The following is an 18,354-nucleotide window of genomic DNA, read 5'->3' on the forward strand; positions in this document are numbered from 1 at the left end:
TTTTTTTAATGAGAGAAAAGCAAAGTCAAACCACACTGAGATAGCACTTAGCACCTACCAGATGACAAAACTCAAAGCATCTGTTAACACACAACGTGTGCAACGCTGTGGGTAAATGGGCACCCCCCTCTGCGGAGGCCATTCTGACGGTGGATACCAAGATGACGAATACACACTCTTCCACCCAGAGATTCCGCTTCTAGAATTTTATCCTATAGATAAATCCTAGAATTTATCCTCATGCTGGCCCATGAGCAAAACCGTTGGAGTTCAGGATTATTAACCACAGCGCATTTACAACAGCAAAAGACTGGAAGCAACCTAAGTGTCCACAGGCAGGGAATTCATTCAATCAGGGATGACACAATTTCATACGATGAAATAGTATGCAGCCAGGACAAAGAAAGAGGCCCCTGTGCCTGTACTTGTAGAGTCATCATGCGGTCTCAGGTTAACAAAGTAAGGTGCAAGGCAGCACGTACAGAATGAGGAGAAGAGAGTTCATATATGTTTGTTTATGTGTGCCTAACTTATCTCTGGAAGGCTGCCCAAGAAAGTGGTAACTACATTGACCTCTGAGATTGCTGTGAGGGAGGTTTGGACAGGAATAGGAAAGACTTACTTTCCATCCTTTGTACCTTTTGAATTTTGTACCGTGCACATATCCTGCCTATTCAAAAGAATACATTAAAATAATATGTATTTAAAGGCAACCATCAGGCTTCCTTCAGGGATGTCCAGGATCAGAGGGGAAGTAGGACTCGGAGACCCTGTCCAGGACCAGAGCCAGCAGGTTTGGAGCGAGGCAGATCTGGGTCTGCGTGAGAGGAGGGGCAAGCTGGACAAGAAGCCAGCGGTCCTGCCTCCTCCACTGTGGCCCCTTTTCACAGCTTAGCTCAGGCCCAGAAGCCCAGCTACACAAAGCCTTATTGGAGGAACACAGGATAAAGCTGGAGCTCAAGCCAATAGCAGGGGAAATGGCAGACAGTGCTGAGCCCCGGCATGTTCACAGGTGGAAAGGTTTTCTTCCATCCATTTAGCCGATAAATATTTATGGAACACCTACTGTATACTCTGGTGACAACTGTGACCAAGATCAATGATCTCTAGCTTCACGGCCTTGTAGGGGAGGCGGACAAAGAGACACCTCCAGTGCAGTGAGATTGATGCGGTGATGGGAGATGGTCAAAAGGCCGTGGGAGTTCCCTTCCCAGGGGAAGTGTTTTCTCAGCTGAGACCCGGGAGATAGGAGAAGTCGGCCGGTTCAAGTGCGAGGGCAAGCGTGTCATAGGCACAGGTGTGTGCAAAGGGTGGCATGTGCCAAGGGAGGAAGGTCGCGGCAAGAGCTGAGGTGGGGAGGTGGACAGGGCTAGAAGTTCATAATTCACTAGACATCACGGGAAGCCGTTGGAGGGTTTTAAGTGGTGGATCCGAGTGTTCTGGTTTGTTCTCCCTGAGGGAAGAGTGAACAGAGAGAAGTCAACCAGTCTACAGGCTGTTGAAATACCAGAGGAGGCATGGGGTTGACAGTGGGCAGCAGCGGAGGGGGAGGGAAGTGAGCGAACTTGAGATTCATGTTGGAAAATTGAGCCAACAGGTCCTGATGATGGCTTTGTCAGGAGGGGGGGGGGGGAGGGAGGGAGGGGTTGACCTGACTCCTGGGTGTTTGTGTGGAGCAGAGCATCTAGATGAACAATGAGACTGTTCGCAGCGTTGGAAAACAGGAACCAGTTTGTGATAGGAGAACCAAGAACTCCATTTGGGATCTATTGAGTTCGAGATGGTTTTGGACGTACAGAGACACGAAGCAGGAAGTTGGGTAGAGGAGGCTGGAGCCCAGAGGAGAGGACTAGGCTGGAAATATACATTTGTGAGTCACCAGCATATAGATGGTATTTAAAGCCATGAGACTGAATGAGATCACCTAGGGAGAGAGAATATAGACAGAAAGGAGAAGGTCCAAGGCTGAGCTGGCTGGAGAAGGAGGAGCCCTGAAAACTGGTGAGGCAGGGACAGGCGCACCCTGCTGAGAGACAGACAGAATGGACAGAGGAAGTAACCTTTAGATTTGGCAAGTTAAAGGGTCATTTGTAGACTTGGCAAAAGTGGCCTCAGTGGAGTGGTGGGGACCAAACCAGGTTGGGAGGGGTTGAAGAATACATTAAAGGTGAGGGAGCGGAGACAGCGAGTGTAGACAGCCCCGAGGGGTTGTCCGTCTATACTCTGAGTTCTCGCCCCTGTGATCCCTGAGGTCAGAGACCGTCCCCTGGCGATTTCTATTGAAGCCATACATGGAGCCCAGCACATAGCAGGAGCTCAATACATGTACCTAATGATTGGATGAATAAATGAACGGATAATTCACTGCCTGTGTCTAAAGGGCCTTTCCTGGTAGAGAGGACAGCTGTATCCTTTTGGGGCAACTGAGAAAACTGTAAGATCCACGCCAATGGCCAAAGGCTCTGGACCCCTTCTCCCAGCTAAACGAGGGAGAGGATGGGGAGCAGTTGCACACAGGCCTGGGGTGGGAACCCTGCTCCACCCCCCCACTCCTCCCCCCAGCCATCCCCCTGCTCCTCCCATGCCTGTGACTTTGGGGGGAGAAGTGAAGGGGAAACAGTCCCACAGGAGGTCCCATAGATGTTAGTCTGCCTATTCCCCCCCCCCCCATTTTCTTCTCTCTGGGCTTTATGGTTTAGGAAATAGAAGTTGAGCACAGCAAGGACCTCCCAAGACTAAGGGGAGGAGACTAGATGGGTAGACCCTGAGGGCAAGAAAGATGAGGGGTGGGGATCCAGTGGAGGGGGGTGCCTCCATCGTAGGGCAGAGTACGTCCCAACCCACCACAGACCCATGCCTGGTGTGGGGGTAAGTCCTGGAACTGCCACCGTCAGAGATTGTTGAACAGGCAATTGTGTAGTCGGAACTGAGGAGACCCTGAAGTGTCCTTGGGTTTGGGTGGGGCGGGACACATCTGTGACAGACAGGCCCACCTGCCAATCCGAGGGGAGCTAACTCTTAGAGGCTGAGACGGGCCTGCAGGACGGAAAGTGGCTGTTGGGAAGTGACAAATAGAGAAAAGCAGGGACTGGAAATGGGAAATGGGAGGGCCCTTGGGGGAGCCCACCCAGAGAGCGGAGCCTGCGAGGGCTCTGTGGGTGACCAAGAGACCCGCGTCGAGATGGGCGGGGGGGGGGGGGGGGGGGGGGGTTCCTCTGACAACCCTCGCGCCTGCAGTACCTTTTCCTGCAGCACCTGCGGGAAGAGGCGGGAGGAGGGCTTGGAAGAGCTGGGGCCGGGCCTTCCCGGGTGGGAGGGAAACAGACAAACGTGGACGCTGCTGCCACCTAGTGATACAAGCCTGTTATTTCTCTTGGCTGCCAACCCCAGGGTCTTCCTCAATGGACCCCTAAGAGATCCCTAGGCCCTTGAATTTGGTGACACAAGGCAAAGGGAAGCGTCCGAGGGAAAGATGCACACCCCTGGGAAGTGTGCATTGCCTACATTGCTTTCTTTGCTCCTCTTTGTCCCTTTTCTGTATAATGCAGGCAGGCTTGCTGTGATGGGTAAATAAGTCGTCTGTGTTAAGCGGTGGATCCAGGGGTAACTGGAGATGTTTATCCCTGCCCTCCCTCCAGGAAGAACTGCCTGCCACACACAAATGCACCTCTTCTTCGTCCAGCTTCCAGTACTTTCTTCCCTCAACCCGGAGTTCCTGATCAGAATGGCTCCAGGCTGTGACATCACAGAGCCCCCACCCCTGTCACAGGAGGAGAGGAGTCATGAGGCTGTGGCTGTGGGCTTGGGTGTGGGTGTGGCTGCTGGGGCTGGGGGCCATAGAAACAGGTGGGAAGCTGTCCCGGGAGCCGCGGGAAGGAGAAAGTCTTGGAGGTTAAAGGGCCAGTCTGCCCGAGGAGCTGGGTGGCCAAGGCTGGGCCTTCCTCTTGCCCTCCACATTTCTCTCCATCCAGCATGGGCCTTCTCATGGAGAGCTCAGTTGATCCTTGAGAGATTCCTGGAACAAAATCAAGCCCCTCCATAGCCACACTAAGGCCGTGTGGCCTGACAGGGTCCTGGGTTGGCTTCAGCTTCTTGGGGTAGAGGGCATGGGTCTGCTGGATTCTTGAGGTAGACTTTGCTCCCTAGCACCCAGCCCACAGAGGGCCAACACCTTGACCCGGGGAGCAGAGTCTGTGCTCTTCCTGGACAGACCTGACTTCTTTGATTACCCGGACTCAGACCAAGCCAGGCTCCTGGCCGTGGCCCGGTTTATTGGAGAGAAACCCGTCATCTTTGTTAACTCAGGTATGAACCAGCTTGAGACGGCCTCCTTCCTTGCTGGGGTCTGGAGAAGAGCTGCCCTTGGCCCTCCAATTGGAGGTGAGTCCAGGGTCCCCATCTCCCCCTTCTTGTCTAACAGGATACAACTCTGAGTTCTTCTATCACATCCTAGTGGGTGCTCTGGTAGTGGCCTTCCTCTTCCTCCTTTTCCAGTTCTGCACACACATGTAAGCCCCCCCCCCCCCCCCGGCCCTTCCGGCCTCCCGCCCCACCTCAGCTTTCCTTGGGAGAGGCTGAAGGACCCCAAAGCCTAGGGAGGCAGGGCGTGGCCTCCCACTTCTGATCTCATACCCCATAGGAGCTGCCAAAAAGGGGCCTAAGGAGCCGGACAAGGGCCTTGCACTCTGCCCTGAGTGCCCAAACCTGCCCTCCTTTCCCGCTGATGAATAAAAGTCTGCTTTTTTCTTCCCTGACTGCTCGGTAGCCATCCAGGGGGTCCTGCCCCATCCTGTGGTCATCTGTGCTTTCTGTCCCCAGACCCCCCCCCCACCCTTCCCAGCACCAAAGAACTGGGTGAAGAGGGCCTTGGTGGCGTTCACGCAGATCGTCTTTATTAGCGGTCTGTAAAGCACCTCCCAGGGTCCCCTGACCCCAGACTGGAGGAAGCCTTGAGAGGTCTGTAGCACCAGGGACATGCCAGGGCCCGAGGGCAAGATGTGCAGCCTAATGGGGAAGGGACTGGGTGCCCCTCGCCCGCCCCCGGGGTTGCTCAGCACTGGGAAGGTTGGGGGGTAGCAGCCACCTCCCTCCCCCCATCCCTACAAACTAGTATGAATTTGGGCGAATAAATAAAATAAATAAGATTCCTTAGGCTGGCCTTCCCTAGGGAGGAGAAGTGGAGGCAGCTAGCCCCAAGCGAGGCCTGGGGTGGGGGTGGGGGGGATAGTTAGGGTGTCCCCTCCCTCCCAGATGGTGGGGAACCGAGAGGAGTCTGCAGCAGGGGGGCTGGGATGGCCTTGATAGCAGGGCCTCCCCCACATTCTCCGAGTCCTGGTCCCCTTGAGTCAGTCTCCCCACGGCCCTCTAGCCCTCAGTGGATAGGAAGTGATGCCCCCTTCCTCTGGTCCTTTGCTCCCCGCAGAGCCCCAGGGTTGGTGACGGGAGAAGGGGGGCCGCGCAGGAAGGGGCTTGCTACCCTCAGCTCAGGCACTGCTGGGAGAAGAGGTTCCCCCTCCCTGCCTTCCTTTTCACCTGGTCCCTGACCCTCTGCCCCTGAGGGCAGATGTCCCGCCCCTCGGCCCCTTCAGAGTCGATCTGTCAGTCCCCGGGCTGTCAGGGCAAGAGGCCCCTGGCTCCCACCCCCTGCCCAGCGGCCCCAGAGCCCCGTCCCCAAGGGGTGGGATGGGGAGGGTCCCCCGGCCCCACCCTCAGTCCTGGGTCTGACAAGGGGAGGGCGGAGGGGAGCCCCGGGGCCTGAAGAGGCGGCAGGCCCCGCGGCAGATGAGGAAGAACCAGTAGAGCTGGGGGGCCAGCAGCAGCGCGGCGCCCAGGTTGACGTGGGCCGGGATGGCGAGGGGCACGGCGAGCAGCGGCAGGCCGGCGTGCCGCCCGTAGGCCCAGTACAGGTAGGGGAAGAGCAGCACCCGGCAGCAGAGAAAGCTGATCAGCATCAGGGCCCCGTTCACCTTGTGCAGCAGAGTGTGCTGCTGCTTGTACTGCGGGCGGGCAGGGGGCAGAGTGAGCGGGGCGAGGGGCTCCACCCTCGGCCCACTGCCCCCACTCAGCCCCCCAGAGCCCTGCCTCCCCCGACCCCAGCCTGTAGCCCCTCCCAGGTTTGCCCTCCCGTGGGGCCCGCTACACCCTCAGGTACCCTCTCACCTGGATGAGGATCTTGCCAAGGCAGACGAAGGGGGTGCTGACCTCAGCCATCAGCAAGCAGCCTAGAAAGAAATCTCCCTTGCCCTGACGCCACACCTGCGAGGAGAGGAAGGAAATAGCTTGGCCTCACCCTGGACTCCCTCCCTGTCTCCTCTTGGCCACTTGCGGAGATGCTTGACCCTGAAAGTCTGAACACGTGCGTATAGCAGCAAAGCTGCGAGCATCACTCACTGTATCCCTCCAACCGTCATCCTGCAGGTGAGATCGCTCACCCTTATATCACAGATGAGGAAACTGAGGCTCAGAGACATGCAGCCACAGGTCCCAAGCACCATGGCTGGGCATGTCCAGCCCAGGCCAGGCTGACCCCACACCCTCACGCTGTTTCGGGCTGGTCTGGTGCTCAGGAAACCCTCTGTGGAGACTCTCCCGAACCTGTCCTGCTATTGAGACCCGGCCACAGGGCTTCCCCGGTTCCTGCTGGCATGAGCAGGACAAGAGACCCTGGCTTTCTACACCCCGACTCACCACCGACAGCGGGAAGCATACGAGCACCATGACGGCGTGGTGGAGCACCATGAGGAACTCCTTGTGCAGGTAGCCGCGTGCCACGGCCCAGGTGCTGCCTGGGGCTCTGGCCCCCCCTTCGTCCCCTCCGTGCCCCTTGACCTGGTGCTTGTGCCAGTGACAGAGGAACATGGCGTAGATGTCATAGATGAAGTAGGGCACTGCAAATTGCGTGTAGGCAGAGGAAAGCCAGTGTCTGTTGGGCAGAGAGAGAGAGAGAGAGAGATCAAAGAGGAAAGGAGAGGGACAGAGCAGCCACCAGGTGCCACAGTCAGCACTGGACGTGCCACATGAGTCAGATCTCAAGTGATATTCACAACAACCCTGAGGCGAGAGTGGACTCTCGAGTTACATGACGGAACCCAAGGGTAGAGGGCAAGAAACTGGCCCAAGGTCACACCGTAACACCGCTGGTAGGTAGTAGTGCCGGAATTCAAACCCAGACTGTCTGATCTCAGAGCCCACCCATTTTTCATATTCATTCATTCATTCATTCATTCTTCTCTCTCTCTTTCTGCAATATGGTAGGCAAGAAAAGGGAAAAGATACCCAAAGACAGCCACAGACCATAGGGCAGTGTGAAAGTGAGAAAGCAAGTTCCGGCAAGATATGAGAGACAGCTGAGGTTAGGACAAATAACAGCAGAAGAGGCAAGAGAAGTGGAGAGGGATCATAGTGGCCGACATCCATTGACTGCTTATTACAAGCAGGCGCTGTCCTAATAGCTAAAACCTTTCACATACATAAACTTATTCCCTCCCCACAAAAAACTTCATACAAAGTAGGTATGGTTATCACCCCCATCTCACAGACGAGGAAACTGAGAGATTAGGTAACTTGGCCAAAGAATAACCATGAGAGAAGTCTGGTTCCACAGCCTTCGCCTAGAGCCCCACTGTCTCTAGAAGATTCGAGACAGGTGTCACAGACGGGCCTTTGCTAGGGATTTGGTGGTGCTTTCAGTGCTGGTTGTTCCGCCTGAATGTGGTCCAACCTCTTGTTTTTTCAGGTACAGCCAAGCATTAAGGCAAAAACGCTGAGCGAAAGGAGCCAAGAGCAGAGAAAGTTCTGTGTACTTTGGGAGTAAACAAAAATGAAAAGTGCATGAATGTGCAACATTGCATTTTTCTTCTTGACTCAGCATGTTGGACACTGTCTCTTCAATCCTGTAGCCCTGTGGCATTTCTGAGGTGGGAGTGGGAGATCAGGGAGGTAGGGCCCTGGGAACTCGCCCAGCAAGGTGGAGGGATGAAAGCAAAGTCAGCCAGAGTGATGCAGAACGAGAGTGGAGACAAAATATGAGGAGCTGCTGAAGGGAGAAGGGGAATGAGGCCTGGTGGGGGGGGGGGGGGGATGGGGGGCGGTAGCGCAGCGAAGGATGGGGCGAGATGAAAACAGATAACAGAATGCAAGCCCTGGGCCAGACTGGTCTGGAGGAGGACAGGCAGCCCAAACTGTCCCAAGAGAAGTTACAGTGGGAGTGGCTGGGAGAGCTGGCCCCAGGAGCTGAGTGGCTTGTGGGGAGGGAGGGCCAGGACCGGCGCTGCACCTTGAAGAGTTAAGCCCATCCCCACCCTCTCAGCAGTTAGGTGCTCAGAAGTAGGAACAGCTGTTGTCCCCGCATTAACCCTGATCTTGGACACCCACCTGAGGATTAAAGGGGGAGGGACGAGAACAGACCTGAGTTGGGGGAAGGAAATGTAAGAGCCAAAAGGTGACCTCTGTGTGAGAAGGCGAGAGCAGGATAAGCCTGGGGATCCAGGCTCATCTTAGACCCAGGGGTGGGGAAGAAGCGAAGAGGGCAAGAGGAACCCAAGTCACCAAGATGTGAAGGAAGAGTTAAGCACCCACTGTGCGGCAGCCAGAATTGCTCTAGGCATTTGACACACAGCTCAGTTCCTCCTCATGGCAGCGCTTCCAGGAAGGGATGTACCTCACCCCACAGATAAGGGAACTCATCTGTAGAGAAAGAGGGGCACGCCAGGTCAGGGTCATCCAGACAACGTTCCTGTGGCCCCACAGTCACCAGAGAAGGGGGTCAGGGCCAGAAGTCAGGTGTGGGGGGTCTTCAGCACCCTCCCAGGCAATTCTGCAGCAGCCCGTGGGTAGCCTGGAGCCGTCCCGTCAGCACCACGGACAGGGCCCCTCTCCTTCCTCTGGCCGCCCCACCTCCTCAGGCTTGGGCTTTTTTGGCAAGCACCGGGCACTGCAGCAGCTACCAGTGCCAAATTTTGGCCTCTTCACCCTTCTCCTCCCCCTCCCCCACTGCCTAACCATTAGTGGCCTTGTCTCTGTCATCTCTCTCCTCTGTCTCTCTCTTGTACCCAGCGCTGGGACTGGACACCTGGGTTCTGGGAGGAGGTGAGGGGTGAGCCCAGCATGAGGAGGAAGGCACCCCATGTGGGTGCTGGTTAGAAAAGGGGTCTGAGGGATGTAAGGGTGGGAAGAAGTCGGGAGGGAAGGACACACAGGACCTACTAGTATGAGGGTATGAGAGGCCGGGAAGCCTAGGGGCTGCTTTGACAATCCTTTCTGATCGCCACTCCTTCTCCTCCTAGTTCTGACCTTTAAGGACAGGAAAAGGATAAATTTATCCCTGGGTGTTGAGTTGCAGCTAATGCAGTTAACTTGCTCAGTCCCAAGTGAAGGGCTTGGGGACCATTGAATGAGTCCCGTAGAAGACCTGGGGTACTCGGGAGTCACACACATACACAGGCTGCTGGAAACTTGGGCAAAGGCGGTCTCATGGCACTTACTGGTCATCAATGATGTGCTTGCAGGAGGTGGAGACGATGTAGCCAGCTGTGGAGGCCATGACGGCTTGGACAGAGGACACTAGCCTAGGGCGAAAGAGGGAGCCGTGGTAGACAAAGGAGACGCAGATCTCAGTTTCTCCTCTTTACTGTCCACTTACTGCGCTTCGGACTCGGGCACCTCTCGGGCCACTCTCTGCCCATCTCTGCCTGAGGCTGGCTTGCCCAGGGCTTCCCCCAGCCTCAGGCTAGGGGACTTGCCCAGCTGCTACTCCTCAGTCCACCCAACTCCTCACTGCCATCTTCCTTCCCTCAGTTGTGGACACTGAGTCGCCCTCTTCTCATGACCAGGGAGGTCATCTTGAGGTGAGACGGTGCTGATAACAAGGTCTCTTCCCAGGGAGAGGCAGGAAAGGGACAGCACTGGATGGCAAGGGGGAGCCCTGGGCCTGTTCTTGCAACATTCAGCCACCCAGTCATGCCACTCATCACCTGGCCCCTCAGTGACCTCAAGTTCCCCCTGGCCACTTTCCCACTCACTCTTTGACTGCCCCCGTGCTCCCCTCCTCAACTCTGGCCATTATTCTGGGGTTGTACTGAGTTGAACCATTCACTCCTCTGTCCCTTGTGCCCTCAAACATATGCCCTGAACAATAAATACACAGCTCTCTGCCCCTTGCCTTATTCCCTAATATCTTAGAGGAATGTTTCAGTCACATGCTGGCCCTGTTTTGGAGGCTGGGAGGGTGAATGGGGGAAAGGAAGGAAAAGCAGTCTGGATACTAGTAGACCAGATGGCTGGGTTTGGACGAGGTCTCCTGGGACGGCGAGTAAGGCAGTGAGGGAGGAAGGAAGCTTGCAGATAAAGCCCACCAATCACTTCAGGAACCCCCAATCCCCCATCAGCCAAGGGTCCAGGGAAGGATGGGATCCCTTCCACCCCCATAATGCTTGAGGAGGGGAGAGGGGCTGAGACGAAGGGAGGCAGTTTACCTGGCTGAGACAATGACCGCGTCGGCCTCCTCCCAGCGCAGCTGGGGCAGCCGCTGGAGCGTGTTCTTGGAGAGGAGGAAGAGACCAGGGAACACCACCCCCCCAGCCACCATTGGGGTCAGCATGGTGGCTCAGGCCTCAGGCAGGGAAGCGAGAGGCCGTGAGGGGGCAGGGAGGCCGAGCTGAAGGGAGTTCGAGGTGGAGAAGGGACACCAAACCAGGGAAGGAGAGAGAAAAAGAAAAAGGGGCACAAAGGGGACAGGGTGGGGACGGGATGGGGCAGGCGAGTCAGACCAGAGGAAGGGAGAATGGGAGTTAGATGAGACTGGGGAAATGGGGAGAGGCTGGGGAGAGGGAGGATCCGGGAAAGGGAGCGGGAGGAAGCTGGCCAGAGGGCTGGAAGCGAGACGGGAGGAGAGGACTTGGTCAGAGGACAGAGAGGGAGAGGGTACCGGAGGAGGAGGATGCGGGTGGGGGAGGGGAGGGAGAGAAGAGGCAGGTGGGGAGGGGGGGCTTACGTGGAGAGGCTGGGAGGACCCGAGAAGGCGGGGTGGGACTGTGGTGCCAGCCCTGAGAGGGAGGGAGAGGGAGGGAGGGAAGGAGGTGGGAGGGAGGGAGACAGAGGAGTGGCCGGGCAAGTGGTCAGCGGTCAGCACTGCTCTCCCGCCTCTCGCTGCTGCCACGGTCCCCGCTGCCCGGCCCCGGAGGCTGCACGGGGCATTATAGAGAGTTCGTGCCCAGCCCCCTGCCCCCTCGGAGGGGAGGGGGAGGGGGAGGGGGAGTCACCAGCTTGGGGAGGGCGGGGGAGGGGTGGGGAATGATGGCACCGACCAGACACCAAGAAACCGGACCTGCAGCGCGTCTCCCATGCAGCTCTGAGCCACAGCAGCGGCTGCGACAGAGATGGGGGGAGCAGAGAAAGAGGGAGGGGGAGGCCCTTAAAGAGACAGCAGCTGCGGCGCAGGGGGCTGCTGGGGACAAGGGCCAGGGGAGGGTCAGCTCTCGTCTTGGGGAGGAAGGTGGCCCTGGGCTCCCTGGCTAGCTGGGAGGGGGCTCTGAGCCGTCAGATGGGGGCTCGACCCTGTTTCCCACCAGTACATTTGCAAATGCCTACCATTTCTTCCGCTGCCAATGCCTCCCGACACTTGTCCCTCAGTGACCCGCTGGGGTCCCAGTTTAGGGGTGTCCCTCCAGCAAAGAGAAAAAGAGGATTCCCTGGAGGAGGGAGCAAGACAAAGTGGTGCATCTTGCTGTCTCTGAAGGATGAGTTTAAGGACGCATGGGAATAAAAACACCTCAACACAGCATCCTTTCAGGCTCTGAGACCCCCCAACACACACATCCTTCATTCCAATGGGAAGAAGAAAATTCTAGGTATACATGAGGTGTCTCCTGACTGCTGCAAGACTGCCCTGTAATCTTGTCTAACTATCATAATAGCACTTGTCCCCTTTTTACAGGTCAAGAAATGGTCCTGAAGCCTTCAGTGGCCCTCCCCAAGGTCCCATAGCTAAGAAGAGGCAGGAACCTTCTCGTGCTGGGTGTCAGAGTGGCTGCAGTGTTTGAAGAAGAACACCTGCCTCTCTGAAAACCCACCTGGAGCACAAGGACGCCCTGCCCCTGTCCTTCAGGCTGCCTGGCCTCTCCTGGCCTCCCCTAAGCACTGGTCACTTTGCTTTTTCTTCAGGTTTATCATCTTCCTGGCTCCCCTTCGTCTGCGACTTCACAGAACAGCCCAGTTTCCCAGAAAAGGACCTCAAGGATTAGCTGGTTCGAGCCCCTCATTCAAGCACAAGGAAATCAAGGCCCAGTGATTTGTGTGTCCAAAGCCCAGCTGGAACCCTCTGAGCGGCTTCTTACCCTTTCGTGCTGCCTTCCTGGAAGTTGGCCTTCCTGGCCTGCACCCAACTGTCCTACGGACTTCTGCATGATGTGGGGCCTGTACCCACACCATACTTTCGTTTCCAGGCCTGCCCTAAGGTGCACCTCAATTAGCAGCCCTACGATTTGCTTTTGCCTGTCCTCAGACCATTCCATTTCCTCCCCAAAAGAGAGGCAAAGGGCTGGATTTGCAATTTTATGCTGCCCTCTAGTGGCACAAGGAAGGAACAGATCCTGAGAGGTCTCTGGCCTTAGGCAGAAGTTGGGGACAATTTAGAGACAATAGTGGACCCAGCTTCCTGACTCCAGGGCTTCCCTTCAGGGGGAAAAGAACCCAACTTTTTTTTAAGTTTATTTATTTATCTTGAGAGAGGGAAAGAGAGCAGGGGGAGGGTCAGAGAGAGGGGAAGAGAGATTCCTAAGCAGGCTCAGCACTATCAGCACAGAGACATATGTGGGGCTCGATCCCATGAACTGCGAGATCATGACCTGAGCTGAAATCAAGGGTCGGAGGCTTAACCGACCGAGCCACCCAGATGCCCCAGAACCCAACTTCTTGAGTGTTCACTGTATGCTGGGCATGAGGCAAGGTGATTTATGTTCATTCTTATTTAATCTCCCAAGATGGTAATATATGTTTGATAGACAAGAAACAGGTTTAGAGATTTAAGAAACAAAAGACAAAAAAACTTGAGCAAGATAACACAGCTACGAAAACTGGCAAAACTGGATAGCTCCAAAGGCAAAGAGTAAAGCCACTGAGTCTGGGGGAGGATGGGCACCATCCTGGGGGATGGTAGGGCACCATAACTACTGGATTGAGGACGGCAAACTTGGCCAAGTTGTGGCTTCTCTGCAGATGACATGAATTACAGCAGGCAGAGACACTTTTCTGTCCTCCAAGAATTCACCTAGACACCCAAGTGAATTCTGCCTTCTGCCTGCTCTCTCTCCTACCTAAGTTTCCATGATAGGTCACATGTACATTAAGCTGTGTCAAACAGGTCATAAATTTGCAGTGTAAGGGCCCCAATCCAGCCCACAGGCATGCTTTGTTCAGCTAGTATAGAGTTGCCAATACAGAATTTTCTGAAATTCCAAGTTATGTGTCAGTGTTTGAAAATTAGGAGATTTCCCACCAAAGCTCAACTTCCTTTAGGAAAGAATCCAAAGGCCAGACAACATGGAGCCCACGTTCTAGGTCCATACTATCTGGCTGGAGCTGAGCAGCCGCTGCCCCATTTGATGAGCTCACCAGTCCTCACGGAGCCTGTGGCCTTCGTGTGACTTGCAGGAGTCTGCAGCTCCGACTTCGGAGATACGAACTCAACCGACTCAACCCAACATCTCCACAAGGACTGGATGGTGGGTGTTCTTAGTAAGCCCGTTTACAAGTGAGGGCTCTGAAGTTCAGAGAGGTGAAATGACTTGCAAAAGATCCCAGAGCCAGGTTTTTTTTTTTTTTTTTTTGACTCTTCATCTCCCCTGGTGCGCGTGCACGCGCACACACACGCACACGCACGCACACGCACATGCGCACGCGCGCATACTGGGCTTCTGCTCTCACCACTGACTCTTCCTGAAAGCAGGGGATCAGCTCCACCAGCCCTGGCCCCAGGAAGGATGCCCTCACTCTGTCCTCTTACTTGGACGCCACCAAAACAGCCTCTGGTCTCTCCATCCGCAGGTGGGAGTGGTTCTGCAGGCCCCAGCAGAGGACAGTGAAGCTCAGTGGGAAGAAAATGCAGCCCAGTACAAAGAGCAGGGGCATGCCTGTGGGGGAGGGGGGTAGAGAAGGTGAGAAAAGGTGACCATGAGAACGCCTCAGCACGGTTGGCGTCCCTCAGCCCCAGACACCCCTTTCACCCCAATAACTTAACAGCCCATGGGATCCACCCATCTGTAAGCACCAAAAACCACCAGGCATCTCTCTTCCCTAATCTCTTTGGGACCTTTACTGCTCTTTAAATGTCCCTCATCCAGGGCAATTGGACATCCTTTTTTCTTTCTTTCTTTCTTTCTTTCTTTTTTTTTTTTTTTTTTTTTTTTTTATCAACCTGTTCCAACAATTTCAAGCAGTTTCCCTGTCACCCTGGAAGCTGGTCTATACCTCCCAGTCCATCTCACACCTTAAAATTTCTTCTCTTCATCCTCAACCCTAAGGATGTGCCTGCTCTTTCTTAACTCTACCCCGTCCCATCTTCTGCCCCATCCCCAAACTCTTCGGGTCACCTCTCCCTTCTCCTAGGTCCTCACCTCTGAGGGGACGAGGTGGAGGCTACGGAGGAAGGCTGATGATTCTCATCAGCGCCCGGAATTCAGAAAAAGGAAAGAGGGTATTCACATCGTAAAGATATTGGAATTTTAAAACTAACCTTTTTTTAAAAAAAAAAGAAAGAGGAAAGCCAAAGCATCATCCCATTGACAAAGGAAAAAAAAAAATCAAGAAACAACAGAATCCCTGAAAACAGACGTATTTACATATATGTTATTTTTGTCTGGAAAAGCCTCCCCTCCCGTCCACTCCAGGGAGGGGAGGGGTGGAGAAAGCCCAGGGGGGGATGCAGGGAGTTGGGGCTGCCATCCTGCATCCCTTAGGCAGCAGTGAGGGGACCTTCTTTTAGGATACAAGGAAAGTGTCAAACTGCAAGGGCACGAGGCTGAGGCGGCTCTGCTCTGGGGAGGCAGTTGCAGAGGGCGGGAACTTCCCTCCCATTGGTGGACTGGTGGGCGGTTTAGACCATGCTATCCTCCCATTGGCCCACTCTTGACACCTGTGCCCTATCATATGCTTGCTGGCAGCAGGTGGACTGTGGGGCCTTCTAATGCAGAATTGACCAATTAGAACTGGTCATGGCTCAGTGGACAGCTACATTTCCCCCAGAGCTAAAAGAGGAGTAAGGAAAGGGGAGGGAGAAGATAACGCCCTAAGTAGTCGTGGCTTTAAAAGGCAGTACAGTATAGGATAAGAGTTAAGATGGCAATTTCTAGGCTGGGACCATCTGGGTTTCACATTCAGGCTCCGTGTATAATAAAAGAAACATACTGTATGAATCCACTTGGATGAAATTCAAAACAGGCAGAATATCTTCAGTGAAAAATCAGAACAGCACTTAACTTGGTGGGAGGTATTGATGAGAGGGGACCCCAGCGAGCCTTCTGAGAGATTAGGAATACCCTTATGTTGATCATGAGTGTATACATGGATAAACATGTCCAAGGCATACCCTTAAAATGGTGTGCGCTTTATTTAAATTAAGCTGGAATTTTATTTTATTTTATTTTATTTTTTTATTTTGAGAGAGTGTGTGCAAGCACATGTGAGAGGGAGAGGAGTAGAGGGAGAGAGAGAGAGAGAGAGAGAGGGAGAAAAAGAGAGAGAATCCCAAGCAGTCTCCCCAAGCAGTCTCCCTGACTCGGGGCTTGATCCCATGCCCCTGGGATTATGACCTGAGCCGAAATCAAGAGTTCCACGCTTAACTGACCAAGCCACCCAGTCGTCCCTGGAATTTTAAAAATGCTAAACAAATTTAGGCTCTCCCATTCCCTGAATGATTGTGGGTCAATTTCTGTGGGTCAATTCTTCATTTGTGGGATAATAATAATTCCAGTTTGTTAAATGCTACTTATATGGCATTTACTATGGGCCAGACACTGATCTGGGCGCTTAAAAATATCAACTCATTTCCTCATTAACAAAGGAACAGCTTTATGAGTTGTTTTCTATTGTGTCTACTTTACAGAGGCACAGACAGGTTTGGTACCTTGTCCAAAGTTACACAGGACGTGAACAAAGTAGGATTTTTAAAATCTTATTTTCTGAATGCATTGGTCTCTATAATGTTAAGCAGATATAGAAAACCCATAAACTCATTTTCCTAAAGGAACTGCAAGATTAAAAAAAAATAACTTCAGGGGCGCCTGGGTGGCGCAGTCGGTTAAGCGTCCGACTTCAGCCAGGTCACGATCTCGCGGTCCGTGAGTTCGAGCCCCGCGTCGGGCTCTGGGCTGATGGCTCAGAGCCTGGAGCCTGTTTCCAATTCTGTGTCTCCCTCTCTCTCTGCCCCTCCCCCGTTCATGCTCTGTCTCTCTCTGTCCCAAAAAAAATAAATAAACGTTGAAAAAAAAATTTATTAAAAAAAAAAATAACTTCAACACGCCAGTCACAGTTTCAGAACTTATCTCTGTTAATGGTTCTTGCTTCCTTAGCTACTCCGTCGGTGGAGTGTACAACTCCTGATCTGGGGGTTGTAAATTCGAGCCCCACGGTGGGTGTAGAGATTACTTAAAAATAAAACCCTTAAAAAAAAAAAAAAGAGTTAAGAATTTTTTTTTTTTTTCCCTCAAGAACCTATTGCTGTCCCCTTGGGGGCGATATTACCCCTGTTGAAATGCATTAGGGCCATCACACCAACTCGTGTTCTGAGCCACCTTTACACACACCATGTCAACATCAGTGAAATAGTATTTGTCTCATTGCACACCTGAATACTGTGAGAAGCTATATTAATTATCGAAGTTTGAAATGGCTGGTAAGTGGATGGGGAATCCAGAGACCTGCGGAGATCCTAGCTTAGCCACTTAATTATCTTCTCCAAAACTTTGCTTCCTCATATGGAAAATGGTGGGGTCGGTGCAAAGAAATTTTGTCTAAACCTCGGGGTTTTTTCGGTTTGTCTGTTTGTTTGTTTTTTGCCCTATTTAACCTAACAGCAAACATTTACACAGCCTACATATCAGGCACCCATCGGTGCCCTTTACATACACTAATATAATCCTTACAATAACATAAGGAGGAGATGCCATTATCACTTCCCTTTACAGAGGAGGGAGTTGAGTGAGGCACAGAGAGGTTGCAAGACTTGTCAAGGTCACATCGGCAGTTAAGTGGCATAGCTGGGATTTGAACCTAGTTAGTCTAATTTCCAGAGTACCTGCTTTTAACCATGTACTTTAAAGGGAAACGTCTTCTCGCTACCGAAAATAGAAAACCAATATCACTTGTAAATAGAAGGTAACAAAAAATAAAGGAAATGAAAAACAAACAAACTCGTCCTAACCTTCTAGCTCGATATTTTCATCTGCTCGGAATTCTGAGCCGGAGGCCTACCCTCTCTCTCTGTTAAAGACAAGACATGGCAAGATAAGCACGGAGAGAGAGGTGTTAAAGGGCTTCTGGCAGCAAAATGAGACTTGCTCCTGGAATAATCAGAAGCGTTGAAAAGGAGTTGGAAAGAGAAGAGCTCGCGCGCTCGCTCTCTTGCCGAGGGGCGCAGCGTGGGAAATAAACCCGAGATGGGACGCATTCCACACACCGTGGTCCTTCGCCTGGGCCTTCTAGGAGTGCCTGAACTTCCCGGAGGAGGACCGGAGGAGGAGCGCCGGCCAGTTCCGCGCAGGGGTGCGGCCCCTGCCCACGCGCCTCGGACAGCGCCTGCGCCTGCCCAGAGGGACGGCGTGGGTGGCGCTCCCCGGGTGCCAGGCTCGCGGGACCCGCTCTCCCGGCCCAGCGTGCTTCCTCAGGTGAGTGTCTCGCCCCCACGCGGTCCTCACACACCTGTCACACCATTCCCCCCGGGGCCTGGAGTTTACCGTTTCCTGCTCCTTCAGGCTCCCGCGACGGCCCTGGGAGGTGTGCAGGTGTGATATCATCGAAGGCTGTGAATAAGTAAACAATAAGCAGCCAGAAGTGGCCTGTTTCCCACATGATACCCAGGGAAGGGTCCAATTCCCCCTACCCGTGCTCTGGAAAGAGTCCCGCCCAGCGGGCCAGAACATTTATTATTTAGTGCTTTTATTGTGCCTGTCCCAGGCTAGGTACTGCTCTGAGCAAGTCCAGTCCCCCCCTTTATCTGTACGATAGAAAAAGCTGAGGGGCACAACAGGTGCATTGGGAGTGAGAAAACCAAGAGTCTAGCCAGGCTTTTTTTTTTTTTTTTTTTTCTCCCATAGATGGGCTGTGTGACCTTGGTCAAGTGTCAGAACCTCTCTGAGCCTCAGT

At 53.8% G+C, this 18,354-nt stretch overlaps 2 protein-coding genes across 2 annotated transcripts; one reads left to right on the forward strand and one right to left on the reverse strand.

The window, feature by feature from the left end:
• The first annotated feature begins 3,295 nt into the window (after positions 1-3,295).
• On the forward strand, positions 3,296-4,754 carry FIMP1 (fertilization-influencing membrane protein 1). The gene is made up of 4 exons (XM_025919940.2): positions 3,296-3,846; positions 4,147-4,305; positions 4,421-4,508; positions 4,640-4,754. The coding sequence occupies exons 1-4, from the start codon at positions 3,783-3,785 to the stop codon at positions 4,659-4,661; spliced, it is 333 nt and encodes a 110-aa protein (XP_025775725.2). The 5' UTR covers positions 3,296-3,782; the 3' UTR covers positions 4,662-4,754.
• Positions 4,755-4,870: 116 nt separating this feature from the next.
• On the reverse strand, positions 4,871-11,195 carry TLCD3B (TLC domain containing 3B). The gene is made up of 5 exons (XM_025920483.2): positions 10,473-11,195; positions 9,483-9,566; positions 6,688-6,922; positions 6,160-6,255; positions 4,871-5,996 (listed from the first exon to the last, which is right to left on the reverse strand). Exons 1-5 carry the CDS (start codon positions 10,595-10,597, stop codon positions 5,709-5,711), a joined length of 828 nt encoding a protein of 275 aa, XP_025776268.1. The 5' UTR covers positions 10,598-11,195; the 3' UTR covers positions 4,871-5,708.
• Positions 11,196-18,354: the final 7,159 nt, after the last annotated feature.

This window comes from Puma concolor, chromosome E3 (assembly GCF_028749965.1).
Source record: "Puma concolor isolate L17-30 chromosome E3, mPumCon1.1.hap2, whole genome shotgun sequence".
Classification (NCBI taxonomy): Eukaryota; Metazoa; Chordata; class Mammalia; order Carnivora; family Felidae; genus Puma; species Puma concolor.

Coding starts and splice junctions, on each gene's coding strand:
- TLCD3B (XM_025920483.2), bottom strand. CDS start 10,597: ATGCTGACCCCAATGGTGGCTGGGGGGGTGGTGTTCCCTGGTCTCTTC. Junction 6,923..9,482: donor AAGCACATCATTGATGACCA/GTAAGTGCCATG, acceptor TCTGCCCAACAG/ACACTGGCTTTCCTCTGCCT. Junction 6,256..6,687: donor TATGCTTCCCGCTGTCGGTG/GTGAGTCGGGGT, acceptor CTCTCCTCGCAG/GTGTGGCGTCAGGGCAAGGG.
- FIMP1 (XM_025919940.2), top strand. CDS start 3,783: ATGAGGCTGTGGCTGTGGGCTTGGGTGTGGGTGTGGCTGCTGGGGCTG. Junction 3,847..4,146: donor GCTGGGGGCCATAGAAACAG/GTGGGAAGCTGT, acceptor TTTGCTCCCTAG/CACCCAGCCCACAGAGGGCC. Junction 4,509..4,639: donor TTCCAGTTCTGCACACACAT/GTAAGCCCCCCC, acceptor CATACCCCATAG/GAGCTGCCAAAAAGGGGCCT.